Consider the following 21419-nt stretch of genomic DNA (forward strand, 5'->3'; position numbering starts at 1 on the left):
TAATTCTTTCTCTTCTTCCATGTTATTTTCATCCAGGATTTGGTCCCATTTTATCTTGATAACCTCAATTAGTCATTATTACAATGATTACTGTCTCATGAAGTCTGTGCTTCTTTAGGAAACAAGGGGATAACTTTTTCTCACCAATCTTTGTATACCACCCCTTCCTTCTAGTTTCAACTTTCCTCTTCCTGGAAAAATCCTTTACATCAGCAAACCAACCACTCCCCTGTGAAAAGTCATCCTGTGACCCTCACTGGAAAGGTCGACATCAGATCTCCCTTATAAACGCTACTACTAGGAAGTGTCAAGGTCTTCAAGTTTAGATTCACGTTTCCTGCTATAAAAAATTTCAATACTGTCACCACTAGAGTTGATATCATGATTCTCTTGACAAAGTTCTTCTTGCACTCCAGAATTGCAGCTTTTTCCAACCTGCCAGGCCCACTACTTGTAGGTCACCGACTCTTTAAGTATATAGCTGCGTGAGAAATGTTTTTCCAGGTGGCTAGCTGCAAAATCTCCAACTTCAGTGCGCTCAGAAACTTTACCTTCTCCACCTCTAACTCTGACCAGGTTCAGCCTCAGTCATGTGCAACAGCTGGGGTTTGCAGCTCCCAGGACAAGTGCGTAAGTGGTAACGTCTCCTCTACTGAGCAGGATGAGCCCATGGCATGACACATTCTGAGAGTTATCTATGCTTAGTGACAGGCAGTCACGCTGCTGACTGCTGGAACATACCATTCCTCCTGGCTTTGACACAATCCTTAGGTACTGAGACAGTGCAGAAAGAACTCGCCCCTTTAAGGAGAGATTTTTTAAAGCAACTGTGAAATTGTGGAATACCTTCTTACTTAGCTTTAATCTAGCGGCTGCTGATTTTAGCAGCTGTTGCTAACTGCCACCTTGACTGGCCCCCTAGCCCTGTGTGAACTAAGAAACAAACCACCTACAAATTGAACAAAGGCCTCCCTAAGGTACAGGGAACAAGGTCAAGATTCTGCACGCTGGATTGTCCTTTGATGCTAAGTTAGTGGCCCCAAGAGATTTTGTCATCTTGGTTCCAAATAATTCCACTTCTGTTCATCTGCCCTGCTCTAGGAGGCAGCACAGGAAAACAATTCATATGTGGTGTTTGCTATTAGGATAGGAAATGATTTTAATAAATTAAACTGCTGGGTTTTAAGCCAAGGGGCCCAAGGCCAATTTGCAAATTAGAAAATACAGAACAGTGAATTGAACAAGTTATTTCACTGCTGCTTAAAATTGCTTCTATGTCTTTTCCATACTGATAAATTGTTACATAGCCCTTTTGCACTTTAAGAGATACAATTTGTCTTACCAAGAATTCAGATAAATCATATATGTATGCAAAAAACAGGGGGGGAGGTTGGAGGAAATATATCTGTAGTGAAAATATGTGAAGCAAACCATAAGAAAACCATAAGAAAATCTGAAGGAAAAGTAACAGATGGAACTTCTGATAGAACAGCGAAGTAACACAATGACCAAAAGACCTTGGGGGTAAAATGCAGAATTCAGCATCTACACAGCTTACTTGTATCAAAAGAAACTCCTCCAGACAAGTTTGAACATGATTTGCAAGGGAATGAAGGGGATTTACAAGAGTGGGGCTTTCCAAAAATGTTGCTGTTTAGCTGGAAATCGAATGATAGCCAACCACAAAGTGTTCTCTAGAAAAATATGTGAAAACCATGTTTTCTTCTATTGCTAAGAAAATATAATCTTTCGCTGTATAACAACTCTGAGTTCTGTCGCTGGCAGCTGAGAACATTCAGATCTTCTATGCCTGAATTTTCTCTTCCAATAATTCTAGGAATGCCAGCAACAAAGATTCTTGAGCAGCTCCCTGATTTCTTCAATAATTCCATCCTCATATGGAATTTATAACATCACAATCTACCTGTACCCCAAATATGTCTGTAACTCCCATGAGAAGATAACCGTCTGAAAGGGCAAGAGCACACCTGCACACCTTCTTCTTTTGTTTTTTCCTTCACTCACCCAAGCATCTACCACACCATATACAATAAATGCTCAATAGATTACTACTGGGAATGAAAAACACGATTTTTTCTCCCTAACAATGGAGCTATAAAACTGCAAAACAGTACTGGGTTTATAAAAGAAAATTTGAACAGCATTAGCAGCCTTTTCTTTAGTCCTTCATGACAGTTGTCAACAGGCTTTTGAAGGCATGTGAAATAAGATCACACAGGCCGGGGCCGAGTGGTTAAGTTTCACTGGTTCGGATCCTGGGCGCAGACAGGGCACCGCTCGCCAGGCCAAGTTGAGGCGGCATCCCATATGCCACAACTAAAGGGACCCACAACTAAAATATACAACTATGTACCAGGGGGCTTTGGAGAGAAAAAGGAAAAATAAAATCTTCAAAAAAGAAAAAGAGATCATGCAGCTAAAAAGAACAAAGGTTATCAGTTAAGCCTCACTCCGGAGTTGTTTCTTTTCTATGAAACTTTGTGTGATCCGATCTTTCATAAAGAACTGATCCGCCCTCCTCTGTGCTCTGACTCTGTCTGGGACTGTGACATCTCTTACAACATCTACAATATCTATTGCTTTTAGGTAACATACCCCTGTATGTTTAAGAAGGCCAAGGATAGAGTAGGTACTCACTAAAGCCCATTAAATGAATAAAAGTTATAAACAAATATGTTTTTCTGCATAATTTCCACACACACTAAAAATTTTGAATATTTTATCTTCCTCTTTCTAAAAACATAGTGGGTGCATACCTGTCCTCTTTATTGACTTGAGAATAATAGGATCTCTGTCTGATCGCAGAATAGAAGGAGAATGCCTCATTCAGATAGCTGGTCTCAGATGTGCGTAGGCTATGAGAGAAAATATCCTTAAATTTGACAGTGTCTCAAACTCTTTACCATGATAAATATTTGTTCCATTATTCCTCTATTCGTCTACATGAGGGGATGGGAGTGACTCTCCTAAATCTGAATCAGCAAAGCAATAATCATATCACCCTTAAAATGTGTAAATAATAATCGAAAAGAAATACCTGCCGGCTGCTCCCAGGCCTCCCCTGATGGCACCCCAAGTGCACACTATTCTCATTCCTCAAAGGGACTGACAGCATTCCACCCAGTTCAATCTCTCTCTCCAGCACCAGAGCCTCCATGACCTTCCCCAAATCTATACAGTCACGTGTCCTTTGGCCCTTTAGCTTTTCCTCACAGGACTCAGAAATGCACTAATCCATATTAATCTTCAGAGGATGCAATGAATTAGGTTCTCTGTTTAACATTTCTAGTTTTACAAGAGACTTCTTAAGAAAATATTCTACCCAAGAGAGTGATTCTAATGGTGGGAATTTTGGGTAGCATGCCAAAAGACAGGGAGGGGAAGGAATTTTCTGGCCTATTAAATTACAAATGGTCCAAGTCTTTTTATGGTATACCTGATATTACTTCATGATAATGAGAGCTAGATTCCTAAAAGGAGTTCTCTTCTTCCCTTGACTCATGGGTGGGACTATATAGATGTCATTGCTCTAAGGATATAATCAAAAGTATCTTTATGCACTTCATGTGAGCTTTCAGACATATGCTAGAAGTCTGAGTTTTCAAGTATCCTCCTGAAAACCACTCAAACACACGAGCTATGACATGTCTCTGTATAATATCAAAATTTAAGTGAAGCTGTTAAGAACTATAAACTCGTTTAGGATTTATCATTTATCTAAAACCAAGATCACACTTCTTTAAGCTATAAATGAGTCTGACCAAATGAACTGTTTGGAAGGTGAGGCTTTGAAGCAAATAATGTTACTTTGATTACGGAAGGTCATTTCATAACACTGTCTTGATCAATATGATCTGAACTATTGGGCTTCATTTGTAACTCTTTAGTTTTCTCTCCTACCAAGTAAGTACATTACGCATATTTCTGCATGCTGTGTTTAAATCAGGACAACGGTTTATTTTTTCCATATTCAGTTCACTTACTAATAATGGTAGTATAGCTGCCCAATCTTAGAAGCAATTTCCCCTATTTGCCACCGCTTCAAGCCATACCGATTATCCAAGACTTGTCTGTTTTATATAGGAGATAAGAAAATAGAAATGAGACATAAATTTCAAAAATAACCAAATCTGTAAATTTAATAGGATAAAATACCACCCAATTCAGCTTGAAATACTGAATTCATGAATTCAGGTTCATGAATTTTTCATGAGATTTCAACATAATCATTCAATTAAATTCAAAAAGCATCTATTAAACGTCTATTTAAAGTAAGCTGAGATATAAAAAGAAATTTCTTTGAGCTATGTTCATGAAAATTAGAAGCAAAACCCCCAAATAGCTTTGGCTAATAAACAACATCTATTTTAGAATGACACCATGAATCAGCCTGCCTATGTTAGAGTTAAGCTGAACCATTTCAGATAAAATATTGTCTTTAAAAATCAGATAAGAATATTACATTTTAAAACCTTAAATAAATTTTTAAAAAGTCAATTTGTTTTCATTTGGGTAATGAAGATGAAATACATTAAAATGCACTGAGAGAAAGCACTGTGGTTGGTAGTAAAGGTTTAAATGGACCTCCACTCTCCTTTAACATAAAATTCCTTTACCGATGCTGCTGCTGGAACTTCCAGAGTTTGGTGTAAACATCAAAAGTTCTTCCAAAATAGGACTGCCACTGCTTCTGTCCATATTGTGGCAAATCTCTGTAACAAGAAATACACATAAATTAATTTTAAATCTCTTACGTTATTTGGAAATTAAGTCTTGTGATGGTACGAACTGGATAGATTTAACGTATTTGCATTCGAGCTTTCTTTTTTAAAAAAGTTTAAATTTTTGGAGAAGAAATAGTTCTCTAACAAGGTGGAGGATGTGCTCTTTCCTATTCTTCCCTGCACCACTGACAGCTCATCTTAGTTTCTGTTGTAGATGCCTCTGCCAGGAGGTTTCTAGCACGCTCCTTCCTCTCCCTGGGGAATCTTATTCCTACTCACTTACATACCGTTAACTTCCAAATGTTTATCTTCACTAAGAACTCAGCACTCGGAAAACACTGCTTTAGGGAATATATCTACAAGCTGATGTGCAAGTGGTATTGTTGTTCTCAACTATTCTGTCGTCTCCCCAAAGGTGAAACCATACGTCCCTGTCCTTGGGCTGGTGACTCACAGTGCATCCCTCAGAGACAAACACATCCCTACCATACAAACTCTGGGCCTGGCATATAACTTTTTGGCCAATGAAATCCAGTTCTAAGTTATCTACACCATGTCTGGGAATATTCAAGAGATATTACATGGGTCAGTATTTTCACATTTCCACCTGACCTAAGACAACACAGGGCTGCTCCTCGGCCCGGAAAACAGTAAAACACTGAATGGAGCCTCAGAACTACAACCTGGAGCTAACCTGGGAGCTACAAAGCAATCTCTATTGTAGTTAGGCACTAACATTTCAGAGTTGTTACAGCAGCCTTACTCAGGACAAGCCACTAGAGAAACCGGTTCTAGGAGCAGGTTATTGCCATAACAAATGCACAACATACGTGACACTGGCGTTGGGACTGAATGGCAAGTAACTGTTACCAAAGGCTGGAAAAATGATGACACATATAATACAGTGACAAAACTGCATTTACCTGCAATAACTTGGAAAACAGACAATGTGGATTTATACAAAGAAGCCAGGAAAAATAGTATGCTACTAGCCCTGGATGCTATTAGCTGTACTTAATAAAATACAAGACAGAGATGAACTCAGAAAAGAACTACTTATAAGCAGGGTTGAAAAGAGAAAATCTGCAAATTCCAGGACTTTCAGGACAGATAGCAATTTCTAATGCATAAGTGTAAAAGATACAATTGAGAAATGTTAGCTAGAAATGCCACTTAAAACTGAGTTTCATCCTCAGAGCAAAACTTCTTCATTAAAGCCTGTGAGTAAATATACAAAAATTGCCCCAAGTACATTCTTTCAGAGGGAAAAAATAGATCAGGGAAAAGAATCTAAGGATTTGGCTGTCTTGTGGAAACCTGATAAGCTCAAGGTATCTGTAATAAAGTCTAGAAGAGAGAGAGAGGCATGTCTCAAACAACTGTGGGTATGGGCTACTGGTACTTGAAAGCTAACTTGAATCAAACGGAGAAAGTCAACTAAATCTTGTGAGAGTTGTACTGACAGAAGTCATTGTTTTATAAAAGAACAATAATCGTTCATTGATTACAGTGTGGTACACTTCTTATCCCAGTCTAGGACTTGCCTTCTCATTTTTAATTTTTTTATAAGTAATTATCAAACTTATCAATCTTAATCTTTATGTTCAGTGCTTTTTCTGTCTTTTTAAAGAAATTCATCTATACAATATAGTCTTTTAAAAGATTTAAAATTTTGCCTTTCAAATTTAACTCTTTAAAATAACCAAAATTGAATTTCAGATATGTATAACAAATTCTATCTGAATGATTTAAAATAAACACATATATACCCTTTTTTTTTGAAAATTTAGGTGAGTTTATTCTGAGCTGAAATCTGAGGATTATAACCTAGGAGAGTCTTTCCACAAAGGAACAGAGCACTCCAAAGAAGTGGGGGTATACAGGGTGGTTATATACCCTCAAAGAGGATGTTTCACATATGACTGAAATGTCCCTTTGACAATAGTCACAAGGCTGCTCTGTCGGCACAGCGATTGATGGAAACAGCAGATAGGTCTGCTGTCTCGGTGAACCCTGCAGGGTGGCAGGTCTGTTGCCTCGAGCTGAGCGGTCACAGATGAGCGCTGCAATCGGTTCCCAGCCTAAGGAAAGATGCTTAATCTTTAAGGAGATGCCAACGTTGGGAGGGGGAGGGAAGTTGCACCTTTATCTCAAAATGTCTAAGCAGATATACAAATGCATGCTCAATGGCCACAGTCAGGCCCTTTTGGAAAAAACAAAGTCAGGCTGAATTAGGTTTATACCAAATGGCTTCCTCATATACTCCAAAATATCCTACTGCTTGCCATTTCAATTTGTCATTTCCCCCTTTTGATCTCTAATCTTTCGATAGAAAGCATTGATGATCAAAATATTGTCCCTCGGCGCCAGGGTGGTTGCTACCTGCCCTGGGTCCATCGTGTCCGTCGGTGCTAGGCTTTTATTTCATTTATTTGCCTAGTCATCCACGCTGGGGAATAGTGGACAAGCATAGAGTTATATACCATATATACCCTTTTGCCTAGTATGATAGAACTAGAATTGCAGTCATCAGTTTCCCCTTATGTTGTGTCTCAGCTCTTTGTTCGATTCCACTCGTCTGTTTTTCTACTTCCTCATTAACATTCTATTAATTACTATAACTTTATAAGTCTGGCATGTTTCTTCTTTTTTGGGAGTACCCTGGCTATTCTTGGTTCCTTATACTTGCATATAAATTTTAAAATCAGCTTATCAAAGTTCTACCAAAAACAAAACAAAACAAAAGCCCTAATGGGTTCTAATGGGAAGGAATCTAGAGATCTACTTGGATAATTGACAGTTTTAAATAATTTTTAGTGTCAATAGTATCTCTTTCCATTTATGTTAAAAACATTGTCACTAAGTAAAATTTACAACTTTTTCCATAAAGGTCTAATATTTCTTGGTTCACATTATTGCAAGGTCTCATATTTTTGTTGCTTTTGTGAAAAGTATCTCTATTTTTTAAGTTACGTCTTTAAAAATCTTTTTCACGTTAGAAAGTTTCAAACTTATACAAAAGTGGAAAATAGTACAATGAACTCCCATGTACCATCTCCAGCTTCACAGATTATAAATTTAGGCCATCCTTTCTACTTGGGGTTGCCAGACAAAATACAGTGTTTCTGTTTTGGGGCTCTTTACTTACTCCTTTCCATCAGTCTAACTGTCTATCTCTGTGCTAGTACCGCTTCGTCTGAATCAATACCCCTGTGATCACCACTAGCACTGTTTTCAATTAAGAAGTGCCTGCCGTAGAATTATTCCTATACCAAATGTCTACCAAAATACCTAAAGCAAGGAAAACGGTTAAATGTTTAGTAGCAAAAGGAAAGACTTTTAAAATATAAATTCTCTCATTTAACCAAATTTAACCTTTCAAGTATAAAAGAAATCCTTTATTTATCTCACATAACTAAATAAGCTGAATGTATTTGGTAAACTATACAAATTTATAGAAATTTGAGGTATATTTTACGGTGATTGGTTGTTTTAGGGGGAAAGGTATATCACTAACATTTTTTCATGTTTATACACACACACATACACACACACACACACAAACCTGCTATATATTTTTTTACTTCCTTAGTGAAGGATACATAATTTCCATGGAAATGAGATAGCTATAGGGCACAAACAAATGCAGCTTATGTTTGTGTAGCTGTTCTCTTGCAGCAGTGGGGTATCTTGCTATTGGTGACACCTGCACTGCAATTAGGCAACATGTATTTTGAAGATACTAGATGGAAGGAGAAAACCTGGTTGCCACACACAATTCTATCAAGTGCTAAGTGTTATGAAGGCCAGAGAAACTAATGTGAAATACAATCTTTACAATCAAGGAGTTTATTATTTAGTTAGATAGAAAAGACTAACACATACACAGTAAAAGAAAAAAATAGCATGTAAGTACTAAATTACATGGTACTGAGTAAAAGTAATAGAAGAATGTAGAAAAGAGATACATTGAAGAGCTTGAGTAGTCAGGAAAAGCTGCATGAAGACAGAGATTTGGATAGGCGAAAGAGAAAGGGCAGATCATCAGAGAGAGAGAAATACGACACGTAAGAGAAACAAAGCCAATTATAAGCTAATAAGACTGCAGCACAAGGCTCAGCCAGATCTCACTCGTGCAACTGTGGACAGCTAGCGGCGGATGGCCTCCTTCAGACGTCCAGCAGTTGCCTGGCTGGCAGCTAGGGTGCTGGGTCACGTGTTTCTCATCATCCAACAGGTTGGCTTGGGTCTCTTTACATGACCTGTTCCAAGGATCCCAAGAACAGCAAAACAGAGGGCAGCCCTAATGTGCATTTTTCTTTTTAAGTCTTTGCATCACATTTGTACTGTCCCATTGGCCAACTCAAGTTTCATGGCCAGGCCCAGAGTCAGTGCGGGAGAGGACAACTCGCAAGCAAGGACACAGGCAAGGGAATGATTTTTACAATCTATCACAGAGACTGTAAGTTTCTTTCTTTCTTTGTCTATTTTGAAAATAATATAATTCTCTTGGAAAACAAAAATACTATAAAGCGTATAAAGCAAGAAGTAAAAAATACCTTATTACCCCTCTCCTCAATTCTAGTCCCTAGAAATATCCGCCATTAAAAATGCATTTTCTATGCACATTTAAGTATATATGTGAGTTTTTGTATTATTTTACACAAATGTGACCAAACTATATATAATGTTCTGTAATATGCCTTTTTAATTTAATAACATATCCGATTTCTTTAATGCATATACAATTACATCAATATTTACTGTGTAAAATGAACCAATTTACTTAACCAGTCCCTTCCTGATGGATATTTATAATCCCTTCAGGTTTCCCGTTATAAAAATGCTACAATAAGCTTCTTCATACTAATAAATTTGAATAGTTACGTGATATGACTAAAAGGCAAATTTTTGTAAGTGGAATTAATGAATGAAAGAAGATTTTAATTTCTTTTTTTTTTTTTAAAGATTTTATTTTTCCTTTTTCTCCCCAAAGCCCCCTGGTACATAGTTGTAGGTCCTTCTAGTTGTGGCATGTGGGATGCCGCTTCAGCATGGCCTGATGAGTGGTGCTAGGTCCATACCCAGGATTTGAACTGGTGAAACCCTGGGCCACCGAAGTGGAGCGCAAACTTAACCACTCGCCCAAGGGGCCAGGCCAGAAGATTTGAATTTCTGTACCAGATGTTAAGACGATGAGTTAAAAAAAGCAAAAGGTTTCCTATGTGAAATTTTCAGGCACCCATAACAAGAATGTGCTAGTAATTGCATTTTTTTCTTTTTTTTTTTATTGAGGTTATGATAGTTTACAACATTGTGAAATTTCAGTTGTACATTATTATTTGTCAGTCATCTCATAGGTGGCCCCTTTACCCTTTGTGTCCACCCCTCCACCTTCTCCCTGGTAACCACTAAATAGTTCCCTTTGTCTACGTGCTTGTTTATCTTCCACATGAGTGAAATCACACAGTGTTTGTCTTTCTCCATCTGGCTTATTTCGTTTAGCATAATACCCTCAAGGTCCATCCATGTTGTTGCAAATGGAACGATTTTGTCATTTTTTATGGCTGAGTAGTGTTCCATTGTGTGTATCTATATATATATATATATACATATACACCATATCTTCTTTATCCAATCACCATTCAATAGGCACTTAGGTTGCTTCCATGTCTTAACTATTGTGAATGTTGCAATGAATGTAGGGGTGCATAAGTCTCTTTGAATTGTTGATTTCAAGTTCTTTGGATAGATATTCAGTAGTGGGATGGCTGGGTCATGTGGTATTTCTATTTTTAGTTTTTTGAGAAATCTCTATACTGCTTTCCATAGTGGCTGCACCAGTTTGCATTCCCACCAGCAGTGTATGAGGGTTTCCTTCCTCCACAACCTCTCCAACATTTGTTATTTTTTGTCTTGATTATTATAGCCATTCTTTTTTATTTTTTTCTTTTCTTTCTGCTTTTTCTCCCCAAATCCCCCCCGTACATAGTTGTATATTTTAGTTGTGGGTCCTTCTAGTTGTGGCACATGGGCCACTGCCTCAACATGGCCTGATGAGTGGTGCCATGTCCACGCCCAGGATCCAAACCAGCGAAACCCTGGGCCACCACAGTGGAGCGCATGAACTTAACCACTCGGCCACGGGGCCGCCCCGGTTATTAGAGCTATTCTAACAGATGTAAAGTGATGTCTTAGTATAGTTTTGATTTGCATTTCTCTAATGATCAGTGATGTTGAGCATCTTTTCATGTGCCTATTGGCCATCTGTATATCTTCTTTGGAGAAATGTCTGTTCACATCCTCTGCCTACTTTTTGATCGGGTTGTTTGATTTTTTCCTGTTGAGTTGTGTGAGTTCCTTATATATTATGGAGATGAATCCTTTGTCAGATATTTGATTTGCAAATATTTTTTCCCAGTTGGTGGGTTGTCTTTTTGTTTCAATCCTGGTTTCCCTTGCCTTGTTGAAGGTTTTAGTCTGATGAAGTCCCACTTGTTTATTTTTTCTTTTGTTTCCCTTGTCTGAGAAGACGTGTCCAAAAAGATCCTTAGTAATTGCATTTTTTTTTTTTTTGAGGAAGATTAGCCCTGAGCTAACATCTGCCACCAATCCTCCCCTTTTTGCTGAGGAAGACTGGCCCTGAGCTAACATCCATGACCATCTTCCTCTATTTTATGTGGGATGCCTACCACAGCACGGCTTGCCAAGCAGTGCCACGTCCGCACCCGGGATCCGAACTGGCGAATCCCAGGCCGCCGAAGCAGAACGTGCGAACTCAAGCGCTGAGCCACCGGGCTGGCCCCGAGTGACTGTATTTTTTAATCTATTTCTATTATCCTTATGATAAGTAGAAATTCATTTCAGATTACAAAAATAGGTTAACTATAGATATTAGTTTTCCAGATTTATTGCAAGTTTTCATCTTTTTATGTCTCCATGGATCTCTAGTGACAGGTTGCATTAAGAACAGTTAATCAGATATTTTAAAATTGAAGTTGTTGCTAGACTCTTTAAGACTTTTACCAAGTAGCTGTTGCTAGGAAAACTGTAGTATTATATAAAAGCATTAGGCAGCAACATCAGCTTCATGAGAACTGACAACTCTTGGGTGCTTCTTTAAGGATACTATGGAAAGTCTTTAGGCTAATTTTCAAGAAAGCATTTGCCTGCAAGTTCCTTTGAGTTTCCAAACCTGACAAATTTAATAAACCTCAGTATTACATCCTGTTAAGGAAGAAAACAAAACTATAACTCAGTGTTTTATTTCATGAATATAATTTCAGATGACAGTGGAAAGGGTTTTAGGGGAAGGGAATTTTGTCTGAGGGCTAAAAGCACATAAAAGGTGATCTAAAAGGCTAGAACAAGGCAACTGACAGCAAGGTGTAGTATACAAGTGTTTTCTGATTTATAGCTATGAACAATGTTGGCTAAATTCTATACTACTTTCCTCAAAAGAATTTAGAACATCTACCACTCCAGTCTAAAGACTCAGCTATAGAGACAGCAATTTCTTTTTCCAAATAGGGTTTAAATTTTTTTTTAACTTCCTGAAGGCTAAATCCTGTGATCCTTTTTCTAATGATATCCATCATAGAAGCTAATATACAAACCACTGCAACATGATTCAAGTCTAAAATTAACTATAGCACTTTCATAAAGAGTTTTAGATAAATTTGTCTACTATTCAGAGCTGAACTCTGGTTTTAAACTCTGAATGCACCATTTGGTCATTATTACTGTCAGTAGAGATGGGAAATTAATGGTCCATAGAATTAAATTAAATGGGGCTCTGGGAATTATCCTGTAAACTCAATGACCTTCTATTTCACATTTTGCAAAGGCACCTGTCTTATAAATTGGCTGCTCATATTCTTTTTCCAAGGCTTTAGAGGAAATTGAAAGTATGACACTAATCTCTCTCTTTTTTTAAATCCTCAACTCTATGAGCCAAAGTTGGGAGACTACAGGAGGAAGAAGTATACACATGGTGCAAAGGACTAGACCTGATTTTCAAAGATGTTTCAAATGTAATGTTGAAATGTCAACACTTAGAAAACTCCTTCCAAGTTTCTACAAATCAACAATCTTTACTAAAGCGAATTAGCTAGGATCACTGACGCCTACCCACGCCTAAAATCCAAGTCCAACAGTCACCTTTAGTCCTCCGCACATCCGTCCTGCCTGCGGCACGACACTGTTGACCAGTTCCTCACCATCGTGTAACTCTCTCTTCTTTCTGTTCTTATAGTCTCTTTCATTGGCGTCTCTGTCCTTAGTCTGGTCCTTAAATGCTTGACTTCCCCAAGGTATGCATGTGTATAGGTAAGCATGTGCATGTGCGCGCGCGCACACACACAAACACACACACACACACACACACACACACACACACACACACAGGGTATAAAATGAGGATCAGAGAGCTTAAGTGAGTTGCCTGGAAACTCATGGCCAGTAAATTGTTGAGCTATGATTCAAATTCAAACCTTCTAACCCCTAATCTAATGCTCTGTCCTTTCTGACATATGGAAAAACAACCTAGATTTTGATTCTAGGTTAGTAAAGTTCTTCTCTGGGAGCTCATTCTGCTCCCCAGGTCTTGGGATGCTGCTGACCTCCGACAAAGCTTTGGTCAAAGGCCAAGGAGTAACTCACCTTCTTGGAACAAGGTCTTCAGTCAAGGAGCACACTCCCCCACGACACATTCTCATTTACACAGAGAGGACGAGAGGACTATCTTGCAGGGACACCTTTGTTCCAATCTACGCCTCTGTGTTCATTTGTATACCACACAAAATGGTGCTTCAGATTTGAGGAGCCCAATTGTGCATTTCCTTGTTTTAACACTTTTTTTTTAACTCACTGATATACCTGGTTTTCAAATTTAGGTTGAGGGGTGGATCTGTGAGTCTGAAAGCACTGAGGGTATCAACAGGCCCAGGCTGTTAAGGCCGAGTGTTTTCTTTAGGGGAGGGTACCTGAATGACACTATTGCAGTCGTGTATCGTTTAACAACGGAGATACGTTCTCAGAAATGTGTCGTTAGGTGACTTCATCATTGTGCAAACATCCTAGAGTGTACTTACACAAACCTAGATGGTATAGCCTACTACACACGTAGGCTACATAGTACTAATCTTACGGGACTATTGTCATACATGTGGTCTGTCACTGAGTAAAATGTCCTTATGTGGTGCATGACTGTATTATCAATCCTTTTGTTTACTGAAGAGGGAGCAAAGCTCTTCTTCAATGAGAGAGAGAGAGAATGTGCCAGAATGTTTGATCAGCTTGCAGACAGACATGCTATTTATCTTTGCATCCTGCCCCTGTCCCTAGCCTAGTGCCTCAAATGGTGCTGGCACACAGAAGGTACTTAAGACATTGTTCCATTCTTAATCACAGCTTATGAATTTGAATAGCTTTGAATAATCACCCCTAGTCTGAATTTAGACATGCCAAGCCAAAGAAAGCTATGAAATGGCATCTCCTCCTCTCTGTGAACCAGATCCATGGAAGTATAAAGATTCTTATACTTAGAAACAAGCTATTAACAGATTTATTTTCTAATCGTATCTTGCTCATAGAAAAAGAGGTTGCCAAGTTTTAGACCGCATGTGCCCTCTCAGGCGTTGGCGCCTTATACCTCACTAGTCCCACCCGGACTATCCTATAGGTGTGGCGATGCCCAAAGGAGCTCTACAGACGTGGATCCCTCTGAGAATCAAGGCGATGAGAGCAAGAAGCCAGAAGCCAACTGCCGCCATTCCGAGTCAAGCACTCGCCTGTGTTACCTCTTGAGAAGAGGCTACCAGAGCCCCTCTTGAGGCTGGGATCCTTACTCCTATACTGAGGAAAAACTTCTCTGAAGCAGGACTTCCCAAATTATAATCCATCATATTAACATGGGCTATTACTTTACCTGCCAAAGCTTTGGTTTTCTCATCCGTAAAACTGAGAAAATAGGCATAAAGGAGGCTGTTTTGAGGATTTAATGAAATCCAGAGTTCTTAAAATATCTTTATTTTTTCTCTTTACATTCCTCCTCGAGGATCTTAAAAACAAACCACAAATACCCTCCCCCTAACCAATCCCTGATCTAGCTTCCGAAAGCAACTTAAAACGTGAAGAGGCCCTCTCTCTGTTTCTAGCCGGGCCTGACAATTAAGACCTGAGAGAGAGCTAACATACAAAGGCAGGTTCTACTGAGCTTTAATAGTTAAAAAGAACTAATGAGAAATATACTAATCTATTTTATGGTTTAATATTTTGGTATAGCATTTAAATAGCTGATTTTTTGGTTTCTGGGGAAATGCTGGCAGTAGTTTTGTATCTACTGAGATATGTTCCAAAAACAGACAGAACTAGATAACAAATTCAAAAACCCACTGACAACATTTTCAGCAAAAACAAGTGTTATAGGCTAAACTGTGTCACCCCAAAATTCATATGTTGAAGTCCTAACCCCTGGACCCTCAGGATGTGGCTACATGTGGAGACAGGGCCTTTAAAGCAGTAATTAAGATAAAGTGGGCCTTTAGGGTGGGCCCTAATACAATCTGACTTGCGTCCTTACAAGAAGAGGAGGTCAGGACACACAGAGGGACACCAGGGGTGCATGTGCGCAGAGAGATGACCATGTGAGGACATAGCAAGAAAATGACCCCTTGCAAGCCAAGGAGAGAGGCCTCAAGGAGAAACCAACCCTGCTGACACCTTGATGGTGGTCTTCCAGACTCCAGAACTATGAGACAATAAATTTCTGTCATTTAAGCTACAGTCTGTGGTATTTTGTGATGACAGCCCTAGCAAATGCATATAGTAAGTGATACGGTCTCTCTCAAATCCCAAAGTACGGGGGGTGGGGACAAATCACCAACACCCACAGCACCTTCAGGCTGTGGGCATCTGTACAGGAAGAGACAGAACAAACAAACAGCGACATCTGACAGACCCGTGACAACAAGAACCCCAAACAGCCAATATGTAATCATGGGAAAGCACAATGGACCATTTTGAGAAGAGAAGCTTAAAGTTGGAGGAATTTTGCTTGGGCCAATAGCCACACCTGGCTACTGAGCACTTGAAATGTGGCTACTCTGAAGTGAAATGTAAGTCTAAAATATTCAATGTATTTCAAAGACATATTGAGAACAAGAATATAAAAGATCTCATAATTTTTCCATATTGATTACATGTTGAAATAAAATATTTTTGATACATTAGATCAAATAAAATATATTAAAATTAATTTCACTTGTTGCTATACACTTTTTTAATGTGGCTACTAGAAAATTTAAAATCACATTTGCAGCTTACATGAAATTTTTATCAGTCAATGCTTCTCTAGATCATGTGATGAAGCTATCTCCTTGCACTCCAGTGCTGGTCTACCCCAAATGCAAGTAGACTTCTTTTGAGTGGTACGCCATATAAAATGAAAGCATGTATCACAAGCTTGTACAGATAGTTTAGGCTAGAATCTCTGAAACAACATGTACCTTACTATACCAGTTTGCAGAACTTGCCTCTAGAAAAGCATTAATTTTTTTTTTTAAAGATTGGCACCTGAACTAACAACTGTTGCCAATCTTCTTTTATTTTTCCTGCTTTTTTCTGCCCAAATCCCCCCAGTACATAGTTGTACATTTTAGTTGTGGGTCCTTCTAGTTGTGGGATGTGGGACGCCACCTCAACATGGCCTAATGAGCGGTGCCATGTCCACACCCAGGATCTGAACCCTGGGCCACCGAAGCGGAGCACTCGAACTTAACCACTCGGCCACGAGGCCGGCCCCAGCATTAATTTTTTGAAGAAGGAGGAGAGGGAAGTGGGAGGGGAAGAAAAGGGAGATGAGAAGAAAGAGGAAGGAGAGGGCAGGAAAGGGGAGGAAGGGGACAATGGAATAAACTGTTAATTTCTCAGTTATCCTTTCCCATTCAGGAACCAGGGCAACCTAAAAATAGGCTTTTAAAGGAAACACTGTGGATGATTTCTTCTTTAATTTGAATATTAAAAGCATATTTAAAGAAAATAATTTTGGCAATTATTTTTATTTAAGACCATTACACTTCACTTTGATGCACTTCTTTATAAATATATATATATATTTACAGCCTCCGATGCTTATTTTGCTTTGGTGTACTTGCTCCTCTGGGGTCAAATAATTAGTGATTTGGAGGCCCTGCTGTTTCAAGCACCAAAAGTCATGGATATCACTGGTGGACACAGCTGTGTATCTCAAATACATGTCTCAAGATGGTGCATTATACAATCCCACGAAGTATTCCACTCTGCATCGGCAGCCTCAGTCACCATGGTAACCAGAATCCTGCAAGCACTTGGGCTTTTGATCATTTTCTGACAGTATTCAAAGCTATTTCTAACATTATTCTCACTTCATTACTACTGTAACTACATGCGAAAGCTATTAGAAGCAAAACACCATTCATTTTATCCATTTCTCACTCTCTGGACTATGTTTTCTTACACAGTGAGTAGAAATGAGAGCTTATTTATCATGCACATATTATAAGAAGGTATTTTCAGTCAAGACAAATACTCTGTTAAGATATTCACAGCCAGGAAAATGAAAAGGCTCTGACAACTTGGATGAATGGCTTAATATAAGGTGGAAAGACACACCTTCAAGAGTAAAAAGAGAATTTACTATATCCCAAGTGAGACGTTATATAGAAAATCTGAAGCCTTTCATGCACTGCAACGCACTTTTTCATTCTGCTCCTAGTGAGTTAAAAGGTCCAAGCGAGAGGGAACACAAGGGGGTTGCTGAGGTCTTGTATGTTCTGTTTCTTTATCCAAGTTCGAGCCACTTGGATATGTTCAGTTTATAAAAAATACACTTATATGTGTACTTCTCTGCAAGCATATTACACTTCAACAATAAATTTAATAACCAGTTCATGAAGTGAAGAAAGAAAAAGAAGAGCTAGTCAAAAGATGAGCACGAACAGTGAAAGGAATGCCAGAATGAAGGTCTCAAGGTTAAAAGCTGCTGCTCTTCCAGCCAGATTCCCACTCACCCATTTCCCCAAGTTCCAAAGCTGGTCCAGAACCACTACTGATGTATTTCTTGTTCTCTATAACCACTGTGATCCTGTTTTCTATTCAGACCAACACATATAAGAGGCAGGGGTGTGGGGAATAGACAACCAAAAAAACCTCCTTTTAATTATTCTCAAAGAAATCTCTTCTCTATTTCAAAAGAAATGCTCAAAACTATATCAACACAGAGAGGGGTTTAATTCACGTAACTCAAAGAGCTTCTTCAGAGAGGGAATGGGAGAGTAGTGTGGAGAAGAATGCCACACGCCCTCCAACCCACCACTGTGAGGAACTCCAACACAGACCTACAGAACTGATAAACAGAGCTGTTCCAATCACTTTACGATCAAGGCCTAGTACCCAACGAAACACTCTCATTTATATAAACAAGCACAGAAAATACAGATACTCATCTGCACCGGACACTGGGAGAAAATCAGCCTCTCAGAGGAAAGAGACCACACAGGACACTAAGAGCAACGGTCCCACCAAGAGTTAACGTGGCACACAGGACATAAACTTAACACACAAGTTTTGATAAAACAAGATCACCCAAAACATAATGTTTTTAAAATTTCTCTTTTTCATTTAAACATATGTCATGGGCAACTTTTCATTTATATCTCTGCCAAGATCATTTTAACAGTTCTATATTATTCCATGTGTGTATGTTTATAAAATGAATTTTCCTTAAAACTGAAAAGAAAAATGAAGAGAGTCAGAGTACTAATCTCTCAGTAAACTATAAGACTTGCACTGCCACTGGCCACATTCCTCTCAAACAAAAACCCAGAAGCATTCAGAGAATATACAAACTTTACTCGCCATAAATCTGGTTTTTTTGATAGAAATAATTAAGGCTTGTTTAAATTGAAGAGGACCTTCACACACATCACTGAAAATAAATCCCTGGTGGATTTTCTTAACCACTTTTCTAGGTCAAAATTTCTCATTATTAGTATTGTCAAATTTTAAAACAGCACTTTAGAAAGGTATGACTCCACATCGGGGAAATAATCAATATATCAGTATAGCAAATACTGCTTTCCAGATAGCGATTTATGACATCTGCAAGTTACACATCTGCACGGACAGAATTACTGACTTCACAAATGAAGAAGGGAAATTTCAAGGCGGTGAGGCCTGTGTTTTTATCTACCGAATATTTTAGAGAATGAGAGTCAAAGAATTAATCTTTTTTATTAAGCTATAATTGACATATAACATTATATTAGTTTCAGATGTAACAAACATAATGATTCAATATTTGTATACACTGCAAAATGATCACCACAATAAGTCTAGTTAACACCCATCAGCATATATAGTTACAAATATTTTTTTCTTGTGATGAGAAATTTTAACGTCTACTTTCTTAGCAACTTTCAAATATATGATACAGTATTATTAACTATAGTCACCATGCTGTATATTACATCCCCATGACTTCTTTATTTTATAGCTGGAAGTCTGTACTTTTTAACCCACTTCACCCACTCCCCTGCCTCTTGCAACCACCAATCTGTTCTATGTAACCATAAGCCCATGGCTTTTTTTTCGGGGGGGGGGGGGGAGGTTGTTTTTAGAGTCCACATAAAGTGAGATCATACAGTATTTGCTTTCTCTATCTGACTAATTTCACACAGCATAATGCCCTCAAGGTCCATCCATGTTGTAGCAAATGGCAAGATTTCCCTCTTTTTTTACTGCTGAAAAATATTCCATTGTATATACATGCCACGTTTTCTCTATCCACTCACTCACCAGTGGACACGCCCATCGTTTCCGCGTCTTGGCTGCTGTACATGATGCCGCAATGAACATGGGGGAGCAGACATCTTTTTGAGTTAGTGTTTTCATGTTCTTTAGATGAACGCCCAGATGTGGAATTGCTGGCTCCTATCGTAGTTCTATTTTTAATTTTTTGAGGAACTTCCATACTATTTTCCGTAGTGGTTGTACCAATTTATATTCCCACCAACAGTGCACAAGAGTTCCCTCTTCTCCACATTCTCGCCAAGACTTATTATTTCTTATCTTTCTGTTAATAGCCATTCTAACAGGTGTGAGGTGATATCTCCTCGTGGTTTTGATTTGCATTTCCCTGATTTGCATTTCCCTGATGATTAGTGATGTTGAGAATGTTTTCACGTACCTCTTGGCCATCTGCATGTCTTCTCTGGAAAAATGTCTACTCAGATTTTCTGTCCATTTTTTAATCAAGATGCTTGGTTTTGTTGTTAATGAGTTGTATGAAAAGAATTCTTGAACCCTATATAGTTTTAAATGCTCACGAACTGAACTGAAACAGGTATCCCAAGCACATTATAATGAATTTCTCCAACAGGGAATGAACAGTCTTACAGATCAGATCTCACACAACTTCTCCATGTATTAGGGTTTCCTACTATTCCCTTAGATACAATTTTACTCTGCAATTACTTTAAAAATAAAATCTGTGTGATCGTTAAAATAGCGCTTTAAAACAAAGGATCAAAATGAGAACACACTTGAGCTGGTAAAATATATTTACACAACCAAAACAACATTTCAAAAAGAAGGTGAAATAAAACAATTCATTTTCAGGCAACAGGTGTTTTGGGGACTACATACTGCCATCCTATGGCCAAAGGATGAAGATGTACCCGGAAGTGGTTTACAAGCCATAGAATGGCGTGCGGAAACGGGTTGTTATTGTGACCGTTACAGGAGCTGCAGGGGGATTTCAGCCCAGTGGAGAGTCTTCAGCAGGAGACGACTTGAGCTCTGTGATTCACTTTCAGCTCAAAATCGAATTAGGGAAATAATTCCTCTTTAAGGAGAGAAACACCACTGATAAATTCAATGTGCTTCTCAGACATACTCAATGAAAAAGTGTCAATTCCATTTACAAACACGTCAAAATTTCTAGTGTATGTCTTCTTTAAATATATAGAGAAGCTAGTATACTGTGGGTCAAATACATAATACCTAGTTTTAAAAAAAGCAGAACAAAAAGTGCTGATATGAAATGACAAGATGAAACATATCTGGCATATGCTTTGAGATATTTTCTGAAAATGCTGAGAAAAAGAATAGAGATGAAAATCACAAGAGAGCAAAGGATTTAGATTGAATATTCAATCTAAGCATCACAAGTATAAACAAGGAACAAGAAAGAAAGAAAAAACTGAAGGAAATACAACAACTGAAAAAATTTTTTCTGATTAAAAAACGCCTAAGATCTCACACTATGCACAAAAATTAACTCAAAATCATTCATAGACTTAAATGTAAGAGCTAAAACCATAAAACTATTAGAAGAAAACATAGGAGTACCTCTTGGTGACCTCAGGTTAGGCAATGATTTCTTAGCTACAACACCAAAAGCACAAATGATAAAAGAGAAGAATGACCAGTTGGATTTTCTTAAAATTCAAAGCTTTTGTGCTTCAAAGGACACCATCAAGAAAGTGAAGAGGCAGCCCACACAAAGGGAAAGTATATACTTGCAAATCATTACATCGTACAAGAGACTTGTATCCAGAATATATGGGGGACAACTACAGGTTAAAAATAAAAAGATAAATAACTCAATTTGAAAAATGATCAGGGGCCGGCCCC

The 21419-nt window shown here is 38.4% G+C and overlaps 1 protein-coding gene across 4 annotated transcripts in view; it reads right to left on the reverse strand.

Annotated features, from left to right (window-relative positions):
- The window catches only part of SCAI (suppressor of cancer cell invasion), a 143496-nt gene that overhangs the window by 43178 nt on the left and 78899 nt on the right, over nt 1-21419 (reverse strand). For all 4 annotated transcript variants that reach the window (XR_011432649.1, XM_023628855.2, XM_023628854.2 and 1 more), the window contains 3 exons: nt 4638-4733; nt 4005-4091; nt 2778-2876 (listed from right to left, as the gene is read on the reverse strand). Coding sequence is in view for 3 of the 4 variants with exons in the window: in XM_023628855.2 (XP_023484623.1) it covers nt 2778-2876; nt 4005-4091; nt 4638-4733 (282 nt within the window). In the remaining variant the exon portion in view is untranslated. The remainder of the gene's footprint in view (nt 1-2777; nt 2877-4004; nt 4092-4637; nt 4734-21419) is intronic.

This window comes from Equus caballus, chromosome 25 (assembly GCF_041296265.1).
Source record: "Equus caballus isolate H_3958 breed thoroughbred chromosome 25, TB-T2T, whole genome shotgun sequence".
NCBI classification, from domain to species: Eukaryota; Metazoa; Chordata; class Mammalia; order Perissodactyla; family Equidae; genus Equus; species Equus caballus.